This window comes from Psittacula echo (assembly GCF_963264785.1).
Source record: "Psittacula echo genome assembly, chromosome: 1".
Classification (NCBI taxonomy): Eukaryota; Metazoa; Chordata; class Aves; order Psittaciformes; family Psittacidae; genus Psittacula; species Psittacula echo.
Window position 1 is genome coordinate 97,576,463 of NC_137735.1, and position 25,019 is coordinate 97,601,481.

General features: G+C 47.6%; 1 protein-coding gene across 4 annotated transcripts in view; it reads right to left on the bottom strand.

The window, feature by feature from the left end:
• Positions 1 to 773: 773 nt before the first annotated feature.
• Positions 774 to 25,019, bottom strand: part of WASHC1 (WASH complex subunit 1) — a gene marked incomplete at its 5' end in the record, with an annotated part of 48,342 nt that continues 24,096 nt past the window's right edge. For all 4 annotated transcript variants that reach the window (XM_080624361.1, XM_080624360.1, XM_080624362.1 and 1 more), the window contains 9 exons: positions 774 to 1,500; positions 2,251 to 2,319; positions 2,968 to 3,126; positions 3,473 to 3,640; positions 4,139 to 4,343; positions 4,482 to 4,617; positions 5,703 to 5,839; positions 10,669 to 10,815; positions 11,863 to 11,974. In XM_080624361.1, coding sequence (XP_080480487.1) covers positions 1,349 to 1,500; positions 2,251 to 2,319; positions 2,968 to 3,126; positions 3,473 to 3,640; positions 4,139 to 4,343; positions 4,482 to 4,617; positions 5,703 to 5,839; positions 10,669 to 10,815; positions 11,863 to 11,974 — 1,285 coding nt within the window. In that variant the 3' untranslated portion in view covers positions 774 to 1,348. The remainder of the gene's footprint in view (positions 1,501 to 2,250; positions 2,320 to 2,967; positions 3,127 to 3,472; positions 3,641 to 4,138; positions 4,344 to 4,481; positions 4,618 to 5,702; positions 5,840 to 10,668; positions 10,816 to 11,862; positions 11,975 to 25,019) is intronic.

Here is a 25,019-nt window from a genome sequence, read left to right on the forward strand (position 1 = left end):
GTCATGTTGGAAATACACGGTCAGCCTGGTAAGACGGAGCAGCTAAAGGTAACATTTTCTATGCCCTTCTTTCCACCTTGCTCCAAGCAAGCAATACATTCAAGGAGGTTCATTCTTTGAAGGGCAGTAACAGTACGGCCATAATACAGCACAGTACTTCTCCTTTGATCATGCTTAAGCACAAGATTGCTCTGCTCTTTTGAATTCAAAAACGTAGGCAGCAACAAGAGCAAAGTACCTTTCTGTGGAAAATGGTAAAACCGTGTTTTTTTTAATGTAACCAACCTTCCTGGGTTGCTTCCTAGGGCGGGGGTCAGTGATAACAACAGGGATGGCCACGCCATCCCACAGCCCTTCCCAGCTCTGTCTGTCACCCTGAACAAGTCTCTTCCCAGGTGCTTCTTTTGCCTCCCTGCCAGTTTCAGCCGCTGGATGCTACTGCTTCAAGGCTCTTCACAATGAAGAAAGCACTTACAATTATGACAAAGAGCTGGTGCTCACTCATCCTATGTTAATTAGCCCTGCAAGGGAAGAAACAGCTGCTCCTAGGAAACTTCCATGAGTGTATTCTGCCCTTTCAGTGGGTACAAACCCATCAGTCTGGCATGAGCTCTGCCTTAACACCAGTGAAAGCAGCAGCAGGAGTGGGGGGGCATCTGCTTGTAAGAGCTGGGGTGTCAGGCTAGTCCCAGCCTGTGGTGACAGTGGATAGATGGGCTTTCCTTTAACACACTCCCAATGAGCACACTTCCTGCTTTTACCAAAGTCAAGGCTGCAAGGACCAGCTTCCTTCAACTTTATTGAAGTTTTTCAGACAGGCAAAGTGTTACCATGAGCCAGGTACAGAAAGAAACTAAGTGCAGAGGCACCAGGAATTAGACCCCCAAGAAGGGACACACACACACACACTCATTTGATCTAGCAACACTCAAGCAAGCAGGAGCTTCAGCAAGCAGTGAGGAGATGAATGAGGCCAGGGCTGTTTGCCTGCAAGAGATGCTTTTGCAGTCATCACCAGTCACACTAGGAAAGACAGAGGGCCCTTTAAATCAGCAGCAATGCTAGTTCTGATCCTCCGAGCACAGGTTGCCCCACTGCCCACCAGCTAAGGTGGGATTCATTGAGCCAGTGTGAGCTGCAGCAGCATTTGAGATGGAATGTAGTATTGCGGGTGCAGAGTAGAAGGCAGCAGAAGAAAAGCCTTCACTGGTAACTCTAACTTCAGCAGCAGTTGGCTCCTGTTGCTCCTGCTCACCCACCCTCCAGGAGGTACTTCCATAGATGGTGTCTCACAAAGGTGCTTAGTTCAAGAGTCCTGAGGGTCACGCCGACACTCAACTGACCCCATCTATGACTCCCAGTCATCCTCATCCTCCTCACCCACGGGCTGCTGTGGCGGTGGGAGGGGAGGTATTGAGTCTGACATGCGAGCAAAGGCACCAGCAGGACTTCCAGGAGCATCAGGATTGCCAGAGGCTCCCGGCCCTTTCCCTGAAATACCTGTGAGGGAAGGAAAAAGCAGCAGTGAGTGACACCTGTAGACTGGAGAACAGAGGCTCAGCAAAGGAGACGAAAAACCACACCTCACATGGCTGTGCCCAGCACCCAGGCAACATGCTTAAGCATTGCCCCTGCCCTGGTGCCAAGGGTTCACTTCACTAAAGCTTCTTTTACAACGACAAGTTGAGAGAGCTGGGCTTGTTCAGCCTGGAGAAGAGAAGGCTCCAGGGAGACCTTAGAGCAGCTTCCAGTGCCTAAAGGGGGCTACTAGAAATCTGGAGAGGGGCTTTTTACAAGGGCCTGTAGTGACAGGACAAGGGGGAATGGCTTTAAAGTGAAAGAGGGAACATTAAGATTAGACAGTAAGAAAACATTCTTCACTATGAGCATGGTGAGGCACTGGCACAGGTTGCCCAGGGAAGTTGTGGCTGTCCCATCCCTGGCACTGTTCAAGGCCAGGTTGGACAGGGCTTGGAGCAACCTCTGCCAGTGGCAGGGGGGTTCAAGTTAAATCATGTTTAAGGCTCTTTCCAACCCAAACCATTCCATGATTCCTGATCAAGTCCATGCCCTTCTCTGCCTTGTGCCAGGCACTGAGGGGTGACACTGGCCCTAAATACCCCATGTACCTGCCAAGGCCTTCCCCAGGTCTCTGTTCCTTTATCTAGAACTGAGCCTGCCACAAGTGAGGTGCCAAAAGTGCTCTCCCTCTTTTCTAGGGGAAGGAGCAGCCACCCTGCAGGACAGTACCTTTGCGCCTCAGCACCAGCTTGTTGAAGAGGTCTGACATCAAATCTCCACCTTGTCCTGTAGCTCTCACTGAAACAGAACAATTCAACCAAGAAACAGTGTCAGTCTGACCCAGCACTATGGCAAAAGCATTCTGCAATACTGCTTTCAGATTACAGAAATAAACCCACAAACATACTGCTAATCTTGTATCACAACTCTGTTCTCTCCCACTATAGTCCAGTTTTAGGTCAGGAAAACCCCATGCACCAAAGAGTAACAGCATCTTCTGGGGAAATCCAAGCATGCAATTCCTGAGAGGCAAGAGGGGCTGTGCATTTGCAGTCTCATTCTGCCAAACCCAGTCCACCAGTGCCCTCCCCCGCTGCCTAAACTGAGGCGCTCAAATGGGCTCAGCCCTGCCCCTCCTGGCCGTAAGGCTTCCTTTCTGTGTCTGCCCCATGCAGCACACAGGGTACTGCAATGCCTGCCCTGAGACAGAGCAAGTCTTCATCAGGAACACGAACTGCGAATTCTGGCAGATGGTGTTGAGCAAGTTCACAGAGCTCTGGCTAAATGTGAGGCACTGAGGCCTCCGCCAGCCTGCGAGGAGAGAGGACGCCTTTCCACTCTGTGTGCTCACTGCACACCTGGCTTACCCATCTGCCTCCAGCCCCACACCTCCCCAGCCTGGGGCTGACAGCAAAGAAGATCTGTTCTGCCAAAGAGCCTCAGTACCTTGCTCTTGTTCCTTCTGCTTCTTCTTCTCCAGCTTCCTCTCCTTGACACTGCGGAGGTTGGCCTTCCCAATGCCACCGGCCTGGCGGATGGACTCCAGGAGACTGGCACGCCCAGTAGAGGGGTTCACCACCTCCTTTGGGGCTCCCTGGACTGAAGCTGCAGGGACAGGAAGGACACGCAGCAGCCAGGCGTCAGTGCACCACCTACAGGCACAGCCAAATCCCCATGGAAAAGGCTGATCTGATACCCCGCCAGCTTCTGCTCAGGGCTGTAATCCAGACACCTTTCAGTGACAAGCTTATGCGCAGCCCAGCCAGCAGGAGCCCTGCCAAACTGAAGGCTTGCAGCTCCCAGGCAGGTGGGAGCACCTTGAACTCCCACTGCAGCTTCCCTCCTCTGCCAGAAGGCTAGGAAGCTACAGGGAACCAAAAAGGCCATGGGCTGAAGTCAAGGCGTCAGAGCTATCCTCTGCTGGTGCAGTGTGGAGATGCCCTGCCCTTACCTGCAGGCACAGCACTGCTGCTCTCCTCGCTCGCTGTCCGAGCTCTCTCAGAGGGGGCTGTGGGCTGGGGCAGGGGTGGCGGAGGAGGCACAGTAGTTGGCATAACAGGAGGCGGTGGAGGAGGTGGTGGTGGTGGAGGAGGTGGCATTAGCTCAGCTTCCTGAAGGTCTGAAAAATGAAACAAGCTGCATCTGAAGAGTCCCAGAGGACAGCACAGTGAGAGCTTCAGCTCAGAGCTTCACATGCCTCATCAGCAACACAACAGAGGCCTCAGCACGCACTGTACAGCAGCGCGCTCCCATCCTATGCAGCATCTCTTGACAACAGGCAGGGCTTGAGATTCCCTCCCCAGCTGCATCCCACTCACACAAGAGCATCCCACCATGGGGACATGGTGGACCAGGAACATGGTGGAACCATGGGACATGGACCCCAGGCACACAGTGTTCCCACCTCTCTAGCCATGCAGATAGCGAGGGATGGAAGGGGCCAGGAGACTGGCCAGCACCTGAGAGGGTTGACTCAGGCCCAAGCACAAGCCAGAGGTCATCTATCTCAAATATCCATCTTTAAATCCCCACCAAGGGTCTTTTTGCCTTGTCTTCATCTTTTAGCAATCCCTGCCTTCTTCCTCCACAGGGTCCTGGGATGAGGAATCAGAAATACCTGCTTGCAAACGTTCCACTGACTCGGTGTTGAAAGTGGGCAGCTCTGGAATAGCACTGCTGGGGGCAGACGGTGCGATGCCAGGGCCCAGATCAGCACTGTACATGAGATCTGCAGCAATGCCAGGCAGGTCTGGCAGGTAGGATGGCACATCAATCTCAGGGACCTGCCCCAGGTCTGGCACGTAGAAGTAATTTTCAGCTACCTAAAAGAAACCCAAAACAAAGAGGTAAGTCAGTGACTATGCACTTGCTTTTTCTTGCAGCAAAGGGCACTGCAGGGAACAGCCTGGGCAGAAGTCTCCTGAAGGAAAAGTAGCTGCACCCCCACAGCTGCATCTCACCTGTCGGTCCAGCTGTCCCCTTTTGGTGATGGAGAGAGGAGCATCAAAGAGCTTCTCTTCTGTCTCTGTTTCCAGAGCCACATGGGTCTTGGTCACTGCTCCAGCCAGAGGATCCAGGAAAACATACTTCTTGTACCTGTGGGTAGAGGACAAGTATTCAGTGATGTTGCCTCAGGAACCAAGACCAGAAGAAACAGTGCACCCTTGGTGGTGGAGACCTCTGACTCACTCACGAAAGTGCAACATGCTGGGCCTTCCAGTTTCCTTCTTTTAGAATCACAGAATAGTTCGGGTTGAAGGCACCTTAAAGCTCATCCAGTTCCAACCCCCCTGCCATGGGCAGGGACACCTTCCACTAGACAAAGTTGCTCAAAACCCATCCAACCTGGCCTTGAACACTGCCAGGGATGGGGCAGCCACAGCTTCTCTGGGCAACCTGTGCCAGTGCCTCACCACCCTCAAAGTGAAGAACTTCCTCTCCATTTTTAGCCCCATTTTCCTTTCTTTCCTCTCCAGTCAGCTCCCCACCCTACTAGTGCAGCCTCCACATTCATTCTAAAACAAAGCCCTGCTGCACTGCCATTGTTACCAAACTCTCCCCTTCCCTGCAGCAGGACACCAGTCTCTCCTTGTCACTCAAGTTCCAGGAGGAAAAACAAACAAGGGAAATAATCCAAGGCTCAGGAGAAGAAAGAGAAGGTCCAGCAGCTGAAAGCTCAAGGAAGGGCTTAAAGAAGCTCTTCAATATGAGAAGGAGGCAAAGCCCAATGGGAATGGGGACTGCAGTGAGGGAGGCAGGGGAGATACGAAAGCAGCAATTCCTCATTGCTGTGAGGAATCATCATCAGAAGAAGCAGTACGTAGGCTGGCACATGGGGCACAGAAGGGCAGGAGTGACAGCAGCTCTCAAGGCTGGAGAGAAATTACAGGGGAATGACAGGAAAAACTAAGTCAGAGAAGGGACATGAAAAACTGGGCTGAAAGCAAGTGAGTGGAGGATTAGGTACAGACAAAACAACTCCTTCCACTCAAGGGAAAGACTGGGTAAAAAAGGGTTGCTAGCTGGAAGCCAGCAGAGAGGAATCAAACCCTGTCCTATCAGGAGCCTGATATATCAGACACCTAGGGAAGCAAGCAGTGACTGCTACCACTGGGGAAGGGAAAGCTCCTCTGAGGACAAGCAGAGGCAGGTGAGCAGCACAGCACTGCTCCAGCTCTCACAGGTTCTCGGTGGTGTTAAACAGCAGCAGGGAGCTGAGGGAGCTGATGTTCCTGGGGAGGCTGCCAAGGCCTTCTTCTGCATCGTCCTCCTGGTGAATTTTTGTGCTCACACACAGAGGGAAGTACTTGAGCTTCTCCTGCAAGAAGAGAGATAATAAGACACTACAGCCACAGCTCTCCCCAGCCTCCACAACCCACACTGCTGGATACACTGCTTGGTCTGGGAACCCTACTGCTCCCTCTCCACCTCCCTTTGAGCGAGGAAGCACATGTACAACATTGCAACCCCACACTCGTGACAAATCTCAGCAGTTCAGACTCATGGCATGTACTTTTGGTGCCATGGATGGGTCATATTGAATAGATGTTGGATCCACCAAAATAAAACAACAACCAGGACTCTACAGCCAGAGGCAGGAATCAAACACCAGAGTCTAGTGTCTCCAGCTACTAGACATTTTCATGCAGGCAGAGTCCTCCAAACGTCTCTATTACCTCCCCTCTGCTGCCTTCAGTTGATGTTTTAAAAGCTGTGATCCCACCGGTAGGGTATGCAGGGAAGGCAAAGGAAAAGAGGTTAGGAAAAAGCAGAGTGCCTGCACGAGGTAAGAGAGCAGGCAGAAGGGAGTGCGCGGGGTGGAACATGTGCCAGATGGTTCTGCAAAGCCTGAGGGATTTGCAGGAGTTTTCAACTCTAATGAACTGAAATCTCCTCTCTCTCGATTCTAAAACTTCATGCATAATATATAGAGCTCTCTTTAGAAAAGGACTTATTACATCTGAACTGCTTTACTTTTATAGAGCACAGGAATTGCCATCCCGGATCAGAGCAGCGTTTCAGATAGCGTGACAGTGCCTGCTGCCACATGCTCTGGGGAGACGGAGCTCACTGCCCACAGCACACTGCTGTAGAGGGAGGAAAGGCATCAGCTCCTGAACCCAGAGACACCCCGGGATCGACAAACCTCTACCCCAGACCCCTTCTCACACCTTTCCTCAGCCCCTTCACGGTTCCTGTTTTTCCCTTACAAACTAGGGCAAGCAGCAGCCTGGCAGCTATGAGGTGGTAGGTGTTCAAACCAGACAAAACCAGAGCACGACCCAGGACAGGTTGTTAATAACTGGCCACACTCTTCTGGTTTTCTTCTGTCACCAGAAAATGACCACTCCAAATACTTTCCACAGCACCCTACTGCCTCACTACTTCTAGCATCCCTGCTTTATCCCATACTCCGAGTCCGTCTTCCCTTCTTATACTTGTATAGGGGAAATGGAAATCACCATGGGTTCAGTTTTAAGACCACATCTCAGCAACAAGAGCGGCTCCTGCTGATTGAAATTTCAGTCTTGAATTTGGTAGCCAGAAATCCTGGGAAATGGCTTAGTCACAGCTCAGTTAATCGGCTAAGAGTTTGTATGATGCTCTGAGCCTATAAAACGCAATAGGAAAAAAACTGGTAGGTTTTGATTGAATCCATTCCCCGGCCCCTGAAGAACACGTTCCAACTTGTGAAAAACACACTGAAACAAACAGCCTGAATTTTTACAGAGGCAAGGAGGCAAAAATCAACAAACTCTTATTTAGTAGCAGCAGAAGCAGAGGTTCAAAAATAAAGGTTCTTTTGAAGCATTAATATTCATTTCCCAATGTTGAATTTTTTAAGCATGAGGGAGTGCTGACGTTGTTGCCAGAACTGCTCACACACACTGAGCCCTCAAGTCATATATGTATTTTTTTAATTCTCTCTTTGTAGATTTCAATTAGCACTGGAAGTATGTGCGTCACTTTGAGGGCATAGTGAGAAACCAACCATTACCTAAATTTACTTATAAGTCTCATCTAAGGCAGTTATAAAAGCACTAAACACGAGTATTACTCGGAAATGTGAGGCTCTTCATAATCCTTTTAACTTAAATGCCACCAAAGTGCTGGTCTTGGTCAACTACCTAGATCTGGTTTGAAATTTATAACAGCCACATATTGTACAACTGTGAATTCCACAAGTTAACATGCCATTTAAAACATCAGTTTTCTTATAGGGACATTAAAGCCTGAAGACTAAGGTTCGGCAGCACTGGCATACTGAAGGCATGGGGGGCACTGGAATGCTGGGGTTTGACACCAGGCAGGATCACATCCCTACGGATGCTGCATTTCCAGGCCTTTTTCTTCCTAAGACCCTACAGTTAAAATACATATAAAGTCACCCTGGTGCTTAAGTTTAATTCAGCATGCACTATTACAAAGGGAACTGCTATGATACACCAGAAACTCCATTCCCTCCATGCCAAGGGAGTGCTGAGGCTAGCTCAAAAAGCACTTGAAGATGGGCAAGTGCCAAACCCCTGGTTTAGCCTCCCCATGCCCATGGTGGACTTGGAGAGAGACAGAATTCAGAGACACCAAGTTACTGACAGTTTTGAAGCCCAGAAAGACTGCTTCAGCAGTGGAATGTAGCTTTTGCTTGGACCTCTTCCCAAGTCCAGGCACATGTCTCCCACCCTGTTTTCCAGCCTCCTAAGGACAGCGCCCAGATACAGCTCCTACTGCAAAGACAGCACTCAGTGCCAGCCCCAATTCACTGCTGAACCCTGCCTGGCTGCTACCACAGTAATGTGCAAAGCAAATGGCTTTCCAGGCTTACCACCAGGACCTTGTTTCTGGCAGTCTTATCCATCAGTGCTTGCCCTACCAACCTAAACAGTGCCTCTCAACAGCTGAGCTTTCTCTTGCTTGGGATGCAAAGTGGGAAAGGAGAATTTCCCAGGAGGGAAGCATTTTTAAATACACTGCAGAACCATGCACATTTCCAACGCAGCTGGTTCCCCCCAGAGCACAAACCCTAAATGCTGAGCACAGGCTGCCACCACTTACCCTCAAACTGACAAAAGTAGAACTTGCTTTCCTGGTGAAGCGTGTGCGAGTGAAGTTAGCAAAGGCCACTGCAACTGCTCCCAGCAAAGAGGCCCTCATTAGAAGTGAAAACAGGCAATAAGACTTTGCTGAAAGCCCTGAATAATTGAGGAGGGCACAAATGCAAACATTAGACTTTCCTCTGTCACATTTCATTACTGCAAGATATGTCAGGCTGTGTGCTCAACTATGGCCGAGAAGGGCCTGTCCCCCTCGAATGTGGTCAGAGCTTGGCTGCTCCAAGCCCCACTCAGCACACCAGATGCTCCTGGCACATTCATTGGCTGACAGCCAGCAGTGCCCCCTCACCCCACAGAAGAGCTGCAGGAGCTAGGGTGTATGAGCTTGGCAAGAGTAACAAGACCACTGCATAAGGTAGGGTCACCAAAGCCAGAGAAAGATCAACAGCCCCAGAGGAGGATGAAGAAATGGGACACAGGAAGGGAGGAACAAATACAAACATCCCTAGAGGCCTGCAACAGTTCCTCCCTCTGCTGAAGCAGCCCTGGTCATGAAGGGCAGAACACGGCAATGTACAGAGACCGCCTGGAACAGGGAAGAGGTGGCATGGGGTGTTGTGGGGAGGGTCATGCAGAGCCTACTGGAGCCAGCAGGCCAGTTGAATGGGAACACCGTTTGCTCTTTGCAGGACACTGTTTTCTACCAGCTGATGCCCTTCTCAATCCCCTCCCTGTGTGAGTGGCTGTACACTGCCACCAGCCCTTCAGGGAGGGAAAGCATCACCCTTGCCCACTCACTGCCTACCTTTGCTGCCCCATCATGCTCTTATGGGATGTGGCCACCAGCGAGACAGTACAACTGCAACCAGCATCCTCTGGCTGTGCAGCAGCAGGTCCCATACACAGCTCTGTCCATTGTGCTTGAAGGAAGCACAAACCTTGCTCAAGAGTTTGCCAGCTGTCCATTTGGCCAGCAACCCCGCTTCGTGGCCTGGCTGAAATATTCATAACTACCTCACCGTGCAAGGTCTCAGCTCCATTAACACTCAGCAAAGTTTAGCATGATACATTATTCAGTGGCAGCTTTATTTTTGGGCTGAGGCACACAAGGATGAGGAACAAAGTCTCTTTAGGGATGGAGAGCAGGGAAGTTGTCAGGTTGATCCCTAACCTGCAAGAAGAGCACATCTGCTACTCCTGGCACAGCGCATACACAGCAACTTTTCAACTTTAAGAACAGCAACTCTTCCTTCTCTCCTTCCAACCCAGGGATTTGACCCAAATTGCTGGAAAGTCCTTTGGCAGCATTTCCTGCCAAATCCCAAACTTCTAAGACCTCCCTAAGAAGCTCCTCTGCCACTCAGGCAGAGTGGTGCTCCTCACCCTACAGGCTAAAAGGGAACTCAGTACTTCAGGACCTCCTTCAACACCACCAGCCACAGACATCAGTGCTATAGGCACACCTGGAAGTCCCAGCTGTGCTGGGTACTGAAAAGCTTGCAACCTACAATAGCTGAACACAAGGCAAAGGAGAAGCAAAGCACAAATGATCTTCCTCCTCAACATGTAAAACCAGGGAGGGACAATACCCAATCACAATGCCTTCCTAGGACAGAAAATGCTCTGACTCCCCTTTCTCCTAACACACTCTCAAGCACTTTTACCTTTCCCTTCACACCACCGCTTGTATTGAAGCCCTCAAAAACTGCTTTTCAAACCATTATGACCCTGATTCCAGCCACCTTGCCACAGACAGCCAAAGCCCTAAGCCCAGCCAGCAGCACCGACCAGCACTGCTACAGGACACAGTAGTATTTCAGAACATAGAACTGCTCCAGAGAGTTGGCAGTTGACATCCATGCAGCGCACTCAACCACCCAGCCAAGGTCTTGTACTGACATGGCCCTCTCCTACTGGCAGCTTTCCAAGCTTCCCAGCCTGACCTCAGACATATCCATCAACAGGCCAAACTAAAAAGATGTTCTGGTCCCAGCCTACATCCTAAAGCCCTAGTCTACCTCTTCAAAGAGACTAACAGCCTCCCAGCTTCTCTTTGCTTGTTCATCTCAAGGTCTATTCTCCTCCTCCTTACCTGCAGAGCTTTCTCATCCAGCATTCGGTGTTTGCTCTGAATCTTGTGTCTTGGCCATTTCTGTTTAGCTGGGTCTTCTGCACCAGCAAAAATTGAACTGTATTCCTGCAGCCGTTCAGGAGCTGGATACTTGGCACTGGAAAACACCTGTGGAGAAACAAGGAGGGACTGAAAAACCTCAACTAGGCAGCCCTATAATACAGTAACACTTAGGAGAGGGTTGGAGTACCTCTCCTACAAAGACAGGCTAAAAGAGTTGGGCTTGTTCAGCCCGGAGAAGAGAAGGACTCCAGGGAGACTTTACAGCACCTTCCAGTACCTAAAGGGGAGCTACAAGAAATCTAGAGAGGGATTTTATGGGGCAAGTAGTGACAGGACAAGGGGGAATGGCTTTAAGCTGACAGAAAGGAGGTTTAGATTAGATGTTAGGAAGAAGTTCTTCACTGTGAGGGTGGTGAGGCCCTGGCACAGGTTGCCCAGAGAAGCTGTGGCTGCCCCATACCTGGCAGTGTTCAAGGCCAGGTTGGATGGGGCTTGGAGCAACCCCTGCCTGTGGCAGGGGGGTTGGAATTAAATCATGTTTAAGGTCCCTTCCAACCCAAACCATTCTATGATTCCAGGGGCGGGGCAAGCACAGAATCTATGCTGCCAGTGGGAATGGACAGCCTTGGACCTGAACATGCATGGGCTGTCAATTCCAAAACTGGAAGTGCCAGAGCTTTTCTCTCTAAGTACTAGGAAGTCAGAAAGGCTTCCACTAGCAGGAAGGGAGTTGGAAATATTATATAAAATGTAGGAAAAACAGGGACCAAAGGATTTTCACCAGTTTTACATGGCTCAACAGGATTAAGATGCACTAAGAGGAGGCTTTGTAACAGCAGCTTTCATTCAGACAAAGTGTCTATAAGCCTGAAGTGTGAGGATGTTTGGCTTAGTTAAGCATATGCCCTTTTCTCAGGATGCAGCAGGGGCAGCAACCTCTATAAGCCTCCTAAGGCCTAGAGCTGTGAGGCTCATAGGTCTAGAAATCATAAACTGGACAAGACAGGAAAGGGATTCTCATCACAACCCTGCTCAGCAGCGAGGCATGGAGAGATGAGTGGCAGCCTATTCTTCTTCATAGCTTACATTAGGAGCAAAGAGGAAATGTGGAAGGAAGAAGGGAGACCATGCAGCCTCCACTGAAGTCACTACCTTAATAGCCTTCTTGCTGCCCTTTATCTTTTCGATCTTCGCTTGGGCGAGTGTGACCCTCTCCCCGATTGCCTGAAGCTGTGCTCGGCTGGCCTCTACCCGCTGGGAGATCCTAGGAGGAAAGCACCTTTCTTAACATGAAGAAGTCAAAGCTGGAGACTCTTTGGCAGCAGCCAGACCCTCAGGAAAGGATGTGAATCTCGGTGGACTGGGTTGTTTCATAAGGCAAAATAGTGGTGGTCGAGCTATGATTGTCTTGTTCCCACTGAGAGCTTTATGTACTCCGACAGCAAGGCAGGTCTAGTCCGTGACTCACAGCACAATGCTCCTGCAGCTGCTTGAGGCACAGCACAGAAAGATGGAGAACAGCAGCTTTTTTGCCACACCAGAGTGTCACAAGCCCTCTGCAGGTACTGATGACAAGAAAGCCATGGCCGGTTATTAACTGCCAACATACTTTTAATTAAAATGACTTTTAATAACATGAAAGGCAACACATGCTAATGGGCAGAATTAAGGACACACAAGACTTTTCAGGACCTCTACTATACCAGCAGTTTCTTGAACAACTTCTTCCATTTTTCCAAAGCTTCGCAGCTTTGTGACGTGGTTTCCACATCAGTTAAACAACATGAGGTCCTCACTTGGAGTAATAAAGCATGCTAACTTGCATAATTTCTGCAAAACTAGATGTGCTGGTTTTGGCTAGGGTAATTCTCTTCATAGTAGTTCACATGGGGCTATGCTGGATTTGTGCTGGAAACTGCATTGATAACCCACAGATGTTTCAGTTACTGCCGAGCAGCACTTACACAGAGGCAAGGCCTTTTCTGCCTCTCACACCGTGCCACCAGCAGGCTGGGAGTGCACAAGAGGTTGCGAGGGGACACAATCACAACAGGCTGTCCCCAACTGACCACAGGGACATCCAAGATCATATGGCATCATGCTTGGCATATAAACTAGGGGGAAAGTTGGCCAGGGGCCACTGCTCAGGGACTGGCTGGGCATAGGTTTTTCACTTGTTTTTCACTTGCATCAGTTGTCTTTGTGGATTTTGTTTATCTTTTTAAAAATTTCCCTGTTCATTACAAATGACAATTATTGCTATTATTATTATATTTATTATATTTTACTTCAATTATTAAACTGTTCTTAACCCACAGGTTTTCTTGTTTTGCGGTTTATCCCAGGCAGCAACTAAGTACCCCGTATCTGCTCACTCACTTTCCCCCTCAAAGGAAGCTGTCCTGGCTGTGCTCAGGGCACAGTCACTACCACTCTGCAAGAACTGTCACACAGGGTCAACCAGAGGCTAGGAGGCATCAGTTACAGGGAACTATGGAGCCACCTTCTCAGAAGAGACCTTCCTTCCCCATGCATAACCAGCAGGTTCTCCCTAGCCTCCAAAGATCAAAACCTGAGAGCTGTTCTGAATCTTCACCCCTCTGACGAAGTCAGCAAAGAACATTTTTATGGCTATACAACCCATTAGGAGAGACAGAACTCCACTTCAGCAATATTTTGTAGCAATGAGTTCTGTTGGATCTGTAAAATTCAAACTATTGTATTTAGATTTTACCAGAAGTTCCTCTTTGCTTTTGAGTAGAGAGCTCCCAAGCTTTTTCCCCCACTGTCTGTATCATTCCTTTTAGTAACAAATTCACTAGCAATGACCCACAATTCCCATTTTCAAACTGTACCGAATCCATCTTTTCAAGCATTTTCACTCTGTGCAGCACAGTCCCTATTACAGTACAGAAATAGACTCCACTAAAGCTCCCCTACTGTAGGTAGTGAAAAAAATCGCAAGTACAAGCAGCCTATTCACCTTGTATTGTTCTGAAAGAACCCCACTTCTTTCTCTAAACACTTATAAGTGTTTCTGTCTGCTCACAGCCATTTTTCCCTCTTCCTGAAGACATGAAAATCCTTCCTTACGCATATAGCAGGAAACCACACAGCATGTTTGTTCTTTCTGGAGTGGGAGATGAATAAAACTGAACCTCATGAGATTCCCCTCAGAATTATTCCCCATTTCCCCATCCTTTTATTTTAAACACAGCCTAACAGCTTGTATTTTGTACCAACATGAAGTACAAATCTGTTCATGATTTCCTTCCCACACCCTCCCTCTGTCTCAGTGGTGTAAGTCCACATCATTTACACACTTGATAGGCTCTCGGAGTAGTTTCTGTTGTTCCTTTCAGCATACATTCCCTAGCACCTGTGTGCAGCAAATTTCATGTGTCAGAGGGCTGTCCTTTTGCCTTGTTTTGTTAAACTGTGAGATGCCTCTGAAGGACCTACATCTTCCCTAACTGCCCTCCCCAGTACGTTTTCCCACCTCACAGTTCACCTCTTTTCTAGGTGTTTCACAGTTGTATTGATTTACGCTATTTCCAGCCCTGCTCCTGGGGACATCTGACTATTTTTACTTCCTTCAAAGCTGAAAAAAAAACCAACCAGTCATTTATTTCTGCTTTGCTGCTCTCACTCAAATCAATGATGCAATTTTCCCTCTCACCCATGAGTAGATCCCTCTGCTAGAACAGCTCAACAAAGCCTTCCTGAAGCTCCGGGTAAAAGCAAAGTATCAACTGCCTTTTAGCCAGTACCCTGCTGATTCCCAGACACAGTTCTCAGAGCTGACAAGCACATGTTTCTCTCCCAGAAGGAAGTGTTAAGCAAATAGTTATGCAAACTCAGGCCTGAAAACCAGTAACTGCTCCCATACCTTCCACTCCATGCATGTCAAGTGAGGTAGTCAAATGCTTCCCTTGCTCTCTTTCCTGACCCACATTATCCCCAATGCTTCACTACTAAGTATCAACCTTCTCTTCTACCACACTCACTCCTTTGCTAGCTGTGAAGAAGCTTCCAGCCCAAGCTAGGGAAGTTGTCCAATGCTAGTTCAGGTGTTTCAAACCATGACAACTCTTCTCTGAGGCACCCTGTACTTTCTCCTGTGATTGAGCCTGGGATTTGACAGGCCAAAATCCCACTGACCTTAGGAGATCTGCCAAAAACCTTCACCTGAGGTGGTACAAATGCAGGCCCACAACACAGATGTAACACAAACCAGTCTACAGAATTTATTTGCTGCTGAGGAAGATAACTATGAAAAAAAATATTAAATCCCCTCAATCCAACTAATCCAAATTCTGCCACATGTGCATGACTGCTATGCATGTGCAGTTCAGGATACAGGTGTATGTGTTAGTTAAAAGAGATAATATACCATATTGATTTTGAAAAAACACATGGGGGAAAAACCTCACCATGTTCAAGTGTCTTCCAGCAACTTTAGTATTGCTATTGCTGTGGAAACTGAACTTACTCAAAGGAGTTAACCACTGCTCGTAAAGAAAGGAAACAGGAATGGATGGAGAGGGCTGTTGCCAAGGATTTCAGAGGCAAAGTGTTTGAAGCAAGGTGGCAATCAGACCTCAACCTCCATTTAAGGAGTGTGTTACTGAGTGGTGTTTGTTTGAAAGGCAACTGCAATCAAGACAGGGAAGGTGTTAATAAAGTGGCCCATTAGTGCCCCTCAGAACCCTGCACTCAGACAGCCAAAACCACCATCAGCATCTGAACCTATGTGCCTATCCTGTTAGCCAGTGCTGTGTGATTTTGCTCTCTGTACTCCTTTCTGCCTAAGAAACCTCTAGCTAGATACAGTGTGACTCTGGAGTGGCAGAGAAGCACCAGCCAAATAGCGAGAGCCCCTCCCTCTGGGCAGGACACATGCTTTGCGATGAGTGGAAAGGGGCCTGCGGAAGAAGGGAAGATACATCACCTGCCTTCAAATCTGGGGCACTGAGCCAAACCAACCTTCCCCTCCCAGTGCTTTTCCTTGGGGAAGTAATCCGTGGCAGATTAAATCTATCTAGTGGATTACCTCTCAATCCATAGAGACTTTTATTTTTGATCTAAGCAGATATTAAAGTTATTCTTTCAGCTGCTTGGATTCAAGCTTTCTCTTGTCCCTCTGAAATCTTTTTTGCAGTCAAGCCCCCTATGCATCACCCCAAGGTTTGATTTTGTTATTCCTTCCTCCTAAAGCCCCCCATCCTGCTGTCTTGAACTCCTCTCCAGTTTAGAGACAACTCTTTCCAACACCCACAGCATGCTTACTCCCACCTCATCGCCTTCCTCGCTTGCCCCATATCCTTTAAATGCAGATGTGCCATCTGTACCCATGGAGCAGATCACTTCCCATTATTTCCTTATAACTCCTCTGACAGACCTCACATTCGGGTGGCTATTGAAAGACCTCCTCCGCTGCATCTGTGGCTGATCATGGGGAAAAATTACTGTTCTCTTACTCTGATAGGAAAAATATTTGAGGCATTAGGAATCTGACATCAGGACACTGGACACTTGTCAGCGCTGGCAATATTACTGTGTTTCTATGACGGTCTCCTAGCGCTCCACAATGCCAAAAAAGAATTTTAAAGGTCAGAAAATCAAAGATTACTTTTACCGTCTGTTTTTGCTAGGGATCAGACAGCATCAGGGTAAAGATTAAAATCAGAGCAGGTTTAAAGACAGGCTGACAGATTCCCAGAAAGGTGCCTGAGCAAGAATTCAGCTGGGAGGAAGCATCACAGCAGCAGGAGACCCTCTGCGGTTTATGCTGAGTGTACACATCACCCAAAAGTGACAGGGATGACAAAACTTGGGAAGTGGGAGAGACAAACTCCACACCAAGGTGAATGAGAAAGGCGAGGCAGCAGAGGCTGGGAACAAACCTCTCCAGAATATCCAAGAACTTCAATTTCATGTCTGAAGTGCGAAAGCAAGTGACCAACCAAGGAGAAAGAACATTACAGAGCAGAATGAGAAATGAAGTTGCACAGGAGGATAAGGCAGCTGAAGTATTAAATGACTTTTCCCTTAAATGAGGACTGTACACATCACAGCAAATCAGGCTCCTGGTCTCCTCCCCAGCCCAAACTCCAGCCCTGAGAGATAGCAGGGGGCTGGCTTGGCACTGCTGTTCTGAACTTCAGAGTACATATGACAAATTTGCTCTGCAAAATCCTGGCTTTTTGCCTAAAAGTCAAGCTGCCTCTTTCTTTTTTAATTCTTTCCCCCACAAAGTGTACTTTTATTAAATTCCTCCCTTACTGCAGAAGGCATGAATTAGAAGGGACAGAATTTATGGTTCTTGCATTTTATTACATCCCAAGACTCTCCAAGTAGCTAAGGCTGGAGCAGCATAACAAGAGATGATAACAGTGCTGCTTGCCATTCATTCTTTCACAGCACCAGCACCCAAAGCAGCATAATACCACTGCCCCTAGGACAAGTTTCAGTGGGTTTACAAAAGTGAGAGAACCACTGATGACGTGAGGAGAGACTACCTCCCAGGAGAGGAGAGACATCATCCTATGATGAAAGCAGCAGCAGCAGATAGTGCTAAACATTCACCTTTCTTCTCAGGTTATCGAGGCCCTTCACAGAACGACAAAATCATTAGGGTTGGAAGGGACCTCTGGAATTCACCTAATCCAGCCTCACCTGCTTCTTTCCTGGGACCCAGAAGCACATCACGGCTCTCTTCCACTTGCACGCTGCAGAGAAGAAGAAAGTATCGAGCTTTTTCAAGTATTAATTTGTCAAAAAATCTTCTTGAAAAAAGGCCATGGGCTTTTATGGCTCCTTCGGCTGCTGAAGTGGTGGGGAAACATCAATGCATTGCCCCCGGTATCCATAACTCAGGGTTTTGATGCACAATCTACTATGCTGAAGCAGCCCTAGACAGCTAGGCTATAATATGGAAGGGGTTTCTGGTTGGCCAACATAGGATGTTTTATGAAGCACTAGAGTCTCCTTTACAAACGGCCTGACCATAACAAATGTTTCTATGCACTGTTGTGGCCAGCACAGAGTTCATGCAGCAACGACTGGCACGGTCAGAAAGGGACCGTGAGAAGCCCGAGCCCCACTCTCCCCACTCCCACACGGTACCTCTGCCCCAGCGCTGGCAGCATCGCCGGATTGAGATGGAGAGAGCAAAGGAAGGCTGCCGAGACATTTATGGTTTACAGCAATCCAGGGAAGCATTCAGAGCCAGTTCACAAAGCCAATTCACCTCAAAAGTTTGAAAGGCAAAAGGCAAAACCGTATGTTTTCATAAAGAGCCAAATACATTGAACCACTCAAAGATCAACTTGTTTGCTTTCTGCTCTTCTCTCTCCGTATTTAAGCAGGTTTTTAAAGTCTTACTTCACGTCTGAGTAAGTGTAATCAGAAACTGTCATCATACACCATCTCTGGCAGAAAGAAATCCCAAGTGAGACAGTGTAATCAACGTTCCTTCCTCCATTAAGGGTTTGGGTATTATACTAATTAATGTTTATCACACTCTGATTGCTCCTCGAGCCTGATTTGCAGGTGTTTCAGCATTCATATATTGCCCCGCTCCTGTGATGCCAAACGGCTTTGCAGATTGGAGGGTGATGAAGGGTGCCAGATATACTCAGCAGGATCTGGCATACATCACTCTCCACAGGTCATCATGTTCTCACAGAACAATAATTTCATTTTGATTTTTGATCTCCCATTTCACAATGTGCTCCTGCGACTGTGAACTGCGTTTATGCAAAACTGGAAACTTGGAATTTTGACCTATCATCACAGCACTCTCCTCCTCCTTCCCCTGCAGCTTCTTCACCTCCAAAGAAAAGCAGCTTTTCTTTATTTCTTGTCTTTTTAATAAAAGGTCATAAACAAGTTCTTCTTTAACCTTCCTTCTAACCTTTTTACTTGCCTCCAACTGATCTGAAAGTGGACACGCTTTCCGTTTTGTAACAGACATATAGCAGGAAGTCTGTCTATACTAACAGAATGTCCATGTTTGCAAATAAGTGACACAATTAGATCTTCTATTTAAACTATACAGGCTACTTTTGGTCAAGCTACTTCTCCATGAATAGCATTAAGATATATAAACTCAACAGGTTCTACCATCATGGTAACAACTTTTGGGAAGGATGCTCTAAAAGAAGTAATGGAAAAAACTGGTTCTTCTACCAGTACTGCTGGAGTTCTTAGTTGACCTTTTTGAGTTCGTCCATTGGTAGTATGGGAGCAGATACTGACCACCACCATGGAACTGCTTCCCAGAGCAGCAGCCACAGGCATGGTCTTGAGATACTAGGCAGCAGATGCTGTAAGTATATTAGCATATAATAGTTTAGGTTGCAAGGGCCCTTTAAAGATCATCTAGTTCAACACCCCTGCAATAAGCAAAGATATTTTCAACTTCATCAGGTTGCTCAGAAACCTGTCCAACCTGACCTTGAATGCTTCTAGGGATGGAGCATCTACCACCTCTCTGGGAAACCTGTTCCAGTGTTCCCATCCTATATTTTTCTTCCCTATTTCTAGTCTAACCCTACCCTTTTTTAGTTTGCAACCATTACCTCTTGTTTTATTGCAACAGGACGTAAAAACTTTGTCCTAACCTTTCTTATAAGCCTCCTATTAATACTGACTGGAAGGTTGCAGTTAATGTCTTGCTGGAGCCTTCGCATCTCCAGGGTAAACAACTCTCTCAGCTTATCTTCACAGGAGAGGTGTTCTAGTAACTGGTACTATTACTAGTAACTTTACTACTTACAGTAAAATAGTATTAACTGTTTTGTTATTTATATAGTCTTCACTCATGCTTGCAAAATTCTCACAAGTATTTGCTCACTTAAGTTCAGTGAGTACACAGATCAGAAGACAGATTAGTCTGGATTTAAATACCTGATTTGTGCCTTTTTCCAGGTGGGGTAGCAAGAGAAAAGCATAAGTCACCAGTAAAAACTGATGTTTCTTCCGAACTTCACCTGAAGGTAGCAACAGCAGGAGACTAATACTGACAAGCAGCCTCCTGAGCCTTTTTAGCCTGTGCCTCACTTGAGCCAAAGATGCCTTGCTACATAATTCAGATAATGTGGGAAAGAAGAATGACATTTGCAGCGCCTTCCTCCCCACTGGCAAGGCAGTCCACGTCAACCCACCACTGCAGAACAAGAAAACAGCCTGGTTTACAGCAGAAAATCAGGAAGTTCCTCTTTATTCCTAGCATTCTCCCATACCTTCCAAGTGGTTTTAAATCCATTTTCTTGACCAAAGTAGCATGCAGTTGTGCATGTGTGATAAAAACTGATTTAGAGAACATCCCTAAAGGTTATAATACATGAAAAGCTGAACACACCAGGTAAGGTGAGCTCCCGCTCATTCACTGGGATAGAGGCCTTTCATACCAATGCGGCACAGCACAAATGCTACTCCTAGCCTCTTTATCTCCACTACCAAAACAAGCCATTGTCACCAAGAATAGAATGCTGATCAAAACACGGCTGCCTCCAGAGCAGAAAATGATTCCTTGTGACAGAAGTTCAAACTCTAATCATTCTCCAAGAAAAGCACTGCTTTTCTTTGCATTTAATCAAATATCATTATAACTTTATAGCTTTTCACCCAAAGTTCTCAAAGCAATTTCTAAGTGTTAATTAAGTCTCGGTTGCTTGTGAAACCAAGAGTAGAATTGTTTGTCTGCCATGACAAAGGAAATCTGGGGAAATTCACAGTACTGTCCCAGCAGACCTTATTTTCAGTCCATCATTCACTAATCTGAACAATTTTTGCTCTAATTCACAGGAATTAACTCATACATTTCAGTAGTTATTTAATTTTCATTTTTACTGAATTTAAGACCACCTATGCAAGTACGTGTACACTTTTCAGTGCCCCCCCCAATTACCAAATCCATCCCACTGTGCTCTCTTGAATAAACTACAGCCAGCAAGCACTGATGCAAAACACTGACCATTCGCCCCAACACCGCTTCTTTCTCTGGATCCAAAATACACCCTCTCCTCACACAAGTTTGAAGGTAAAGGTTTTTGTATTTACGTTAAATTTTCCCCACTTCCCAGTAGCTGATGGCAATCACATGGAATTTGACTTGCGCTCCACACATTGAAACCTATTCCCTTTTCAGTAACAAATGAAAATGTAACAAAATTGTTCAGTAACAAATGCCTGCTCTAGTGAGACCCATGGATTATTACCCACTTCTGGTGATCCATGTGGGTGCTAGTGATGTTGATAGCAGTAGCCTGGAGAACATAAAGAAGGACTACAGAGCCCTGGGAGAGGTGGTTAGGGGCTCTGGAGCTCAGATGGTCTTTTCATCAATTCTCCAGGATACAGGGGGAGACCTTAAAAAAGCTAGGAGGATTGGCCAAGTTAATAAATGGTTAAAAGGGTGGTGCCATAGTCAGGGGTTTGGGTGTTTTGAATACGGGACCCAAGTTAGTAGGCCAGGTCTACTGGGGGCTGGTGGAGCTGATCTGACAAAGAAGAGGAAGAGTGGTTTTGGTAGGAGGCTTGCCAGGCTGGTCAAGGGTTCTTTAAACTAGATGTGTTGGGGGAGGGGGGCATCGTTCCATCCCAACACTCCCAGTCAGTTGCCAGGACCTACAATAAATGCTCGGAGCGATGCAGAGATATTCCAGCCGCTCCAGCCAATGAGCCGGCTTCATTTGGAGGTCGGCTCAGATGCCTCTATACAAACGCCTGTAGCATGGGAAACAAACAAGAGGAATTAGAGATGTGTGCACGACTACAGGAGTATGATATAGTAGGCATCACAGAAACATGGTGGGATGGCTCCTACAACTGGAGTGTTGGAATGGAAGGTTACAGGCTCTTTAGAAAAGACAGGCCTGGCAGGCGGGGAGGGGGAGTTGCTATTTATGTTAGGGATAGGCTGGTGAGTATGGAACTCTGTCTGGGGACGGGTGAGCAGTCTACAGAGAGTTTGTGGGTCAAGGTTAAAGGGAGAGCAGCGATGGGGGACATTACTGTGGGGATCTGTTACAGACCGCCCGATCAAGAGGAATCTGTGGATGAAGTGCTCTATAGGCAGATAGGAACAGCCTCACGCTCACAGGCCCTTGTTCTCATGGGGGACTTCAACCACCCTGACATCTGTTGGAGGGAAGGTACGGCCCGGCACAAGGAATCCAGGAGGTTCCTCTATTGTGTGGAAGACAACCTCCTTCTGCAAGTAACAGAGGAGCCAACAAGGAGAGGTGCCATGCTTGACCTCGTGCTCACCAACAGGGAAGGGCTGGTTAGAAATGTGACACTCCAGGGCAGCCTTGGTTGCAGTGACCACGAGATGGTCGAATTCGAGATCCTTGGGACAGTGAGAAGAGTGTGCAGCAAGATCACTGCCCTGGACTTCAAGAGAGCAGACTTTGGCCTCTTCAGGAGCCTGCTTAGTAAGGTTCCATGGGACACAGCCCTAGAGAGCAGGGGGGCCCAGGACTCTTGGTTGTTATTCAAGGATCACCTGCTCCAAGCTCAGGAGTGTTGCATCCCAACTAGAAGGAAGTGCAGCAGGAGGGCCAGGAGACCTCCTTGGATGGATAAGGAGCTGCTCAAGAAAATTCAAGGGAAAAAAGAGGCTTATAGAAGGTGGAAGCAGGGACAGGCGGCCTGGGAAGTATACAGGGATGCTGTCCGGGAAGCTAGGGACCAGGTGAGGAAGGCTAAGGCCCAATAAGAATTGCACTTGGCTAGGGATGTTAAGGATAACAGGAAGGGATTCTATAGGTACGTAGCGAGTAAAAGACAGACTAGCGACAACGTAGGCCCTCTTCAGAAGATATCGGGAGAACTGGCTACCCAGGATTTGGAGAAGGCTGAGGTTCTTAATGACTTCTTTGCCTCAGTATTCACTGGCAAAGTCTCTGACTGCACCACCCAAGTCTTGGAAGGCAGACGCAGGGACTGTGAGAATGAAGACCCCAGGCCCACTGTAGGAGAAGATCTGGTTCGAGACCATCTTAAAAACCTAAACGTACACAAGTCCATGGGACCTGACGGAATTCATCCGCGGGTCCTGAAGGAGCTGGTGAATGAAGTTGCTAAGCCACTGGCCATCATATTTGAAAAATTAGGCAGTCAGGTGAAGTTCCCAATGACTGAAAAAAGGGAAATATAACCCCCATTTTCAAGAAGGGGAAAATGGATGACCCGGGGAATTACAGACCAGTCAGTCTCACCTCTGTGCCTGGCAAAATCTTGGAGCAGATTCTCCTGGAAGGCATGCTAAGGCACATGAAAAACAACAAGGTGCTTGGTGACAGCCAGCATGGCTTCACTGAGGGGAAATCCTGCCTGACCAATTTGGTGGCTTTCTATGATGGGGCTACAAAACTGATGGACAGGGGAAGAGCAGCTGATGTCATCTACCTGGACTTGTGCAAAGCCTTTGACACTGTCCCACACGACATCCTTGTCTCTAAATTGGAGAGAAGACATCAATTTGATGGGTGGACCACTCGGTGGATAAAGAACTGGCTGGATGGCCGCACGCAAAGAGTTGTGGTCAATGGCTCGATGTCCAGCTGGAGACCGGTAACGAGTGGTGTCCCTCAGGGATCGGTGTTGGAACCGGTCTTGTTCAACATCTTTGTCGGTGACATGGACAGTGGGATTGAGTGCGCCCTCAGCAAGTTTGCTGATGACACCAAGCTGTGTGGTTTGGTTGATATGCCGGAGGGAAGGGATGCCATCCAGAGGGACCTCGACACGCTTGTGAGGTGGGCTGATGCCAGTCTTATGAAGTTTAACCATGCCAAGTGCAAGGTCCTACACCTGGGTCGGAGCAATCCCAGGCACAGCTACAGGTTGGGCAGAGAAGAGATTCAGAGCAGCCCTGCGGAGAAGGACTTGGGGGTGTTGGTCGATGAGAAAATGAACATGAGCCGGCTTCAGTGTGCACTTGCAGGCCAGAAAGCCAACCGTATCCTGGGCTGCATCAAAAGGAGCGTGACCAGCAGGTCGAAGGAGGTGATCCTGCCCCTCTACTCTGCTCTTGTGAGACCTCACTTGCAGTATTGTGTGCAGTTCTGGTGTCCTCAACATAAAAAGGACATGGAACTGTTGGAACAAGTCCAGAGGAGGGCCACGAGGATGATCAAGGGACTGGAGCACCTCCCGTATGGAGACAGGCTGAGAAAGTTGGGGCTGTTCAGCCTGGAGAAGAGAAGGCTGCGTGGAGACCTCATAGCAGCCTTCCAGTATCTGAAGGGGGCCTACAAGGATGCTGGGGATGGACTCTTCATCAGGGACTGGAGTGACAGGACAAGGGGTAACGGGTTCAAACTTAAACAGGGGAAGTTTAGATTGGATAGAAGGAAGAAATTCTTTACTGAGAGAGTGGTGAGGCACTGGAATGGGTTCTCCAGGGAGGCTGTGAATGCTCCATCCTTGGTGGTGTTCAAGGCCAGGTTGGACAGAGCCTTGGGTGACATGGTTTAGTGTGAGGTGTCCCTGCCCATGGCAGGGGGGTTGGAACTAGATGATCTTCAGGTCCTTTCCAACCCTAACTATTCTATGATTCTATGATTCTATATACTTAAGAGCTATAATTTACAAGCTAGTATTCAAACAGCAGTTTCTAACTGAAAATCAGTCTCTATAAAAACCACTGTCCTGCACAATTGGACTTGCATATTCAGGAGAAGGAAAGCCTAAGCAAGAAAAGGAACTTACTACCATAAAGCAGTCTGTTTCATCAACTGTGGAATCCTCAAAGACAACTGCATTTCACCTCTTCTTTTTGAAGCTCTTAGTTCCTTTGTCACTTCCACTGTTTCTTTGTCCTGACCTCTTGAGGGTCCTGTCAGATAGTTGGTAAATGATCTAACTAGCTTTTGAAGGATGACTTGGATTATCCAAGTCATTTTGGTTTGCTCTCAATTCTATCTTTCTGCTTAATTCTCACCCATACTTCCATTTTAAACTTCTCATGACAGAACACTTTCTTTCAAAACAGGTCATTTTCTCTTAAAGGAAAGATTTCTTTCTGTACTTCTTGCAAATGGAGCTTTTTATTTCACAATATTTGCTCTTCAGAAACAGAGGTTGTTTAGTGTTACTTTTTCATTTTCCCACAATCAATTGCAGTCACACTCAAATCTCAAAAGGCACCTTCTATGATATGCCCATCAACAAGCTAATTTGAGCATAAGTGCTTCTTCAACAAATGAGAGTAACTCTTTATGACATGTTATCCATCTAACCTTTCTTGAGTGATTACAGCCCTTTACTTTCTTGAGAGTTTTCTAGTTACTTTT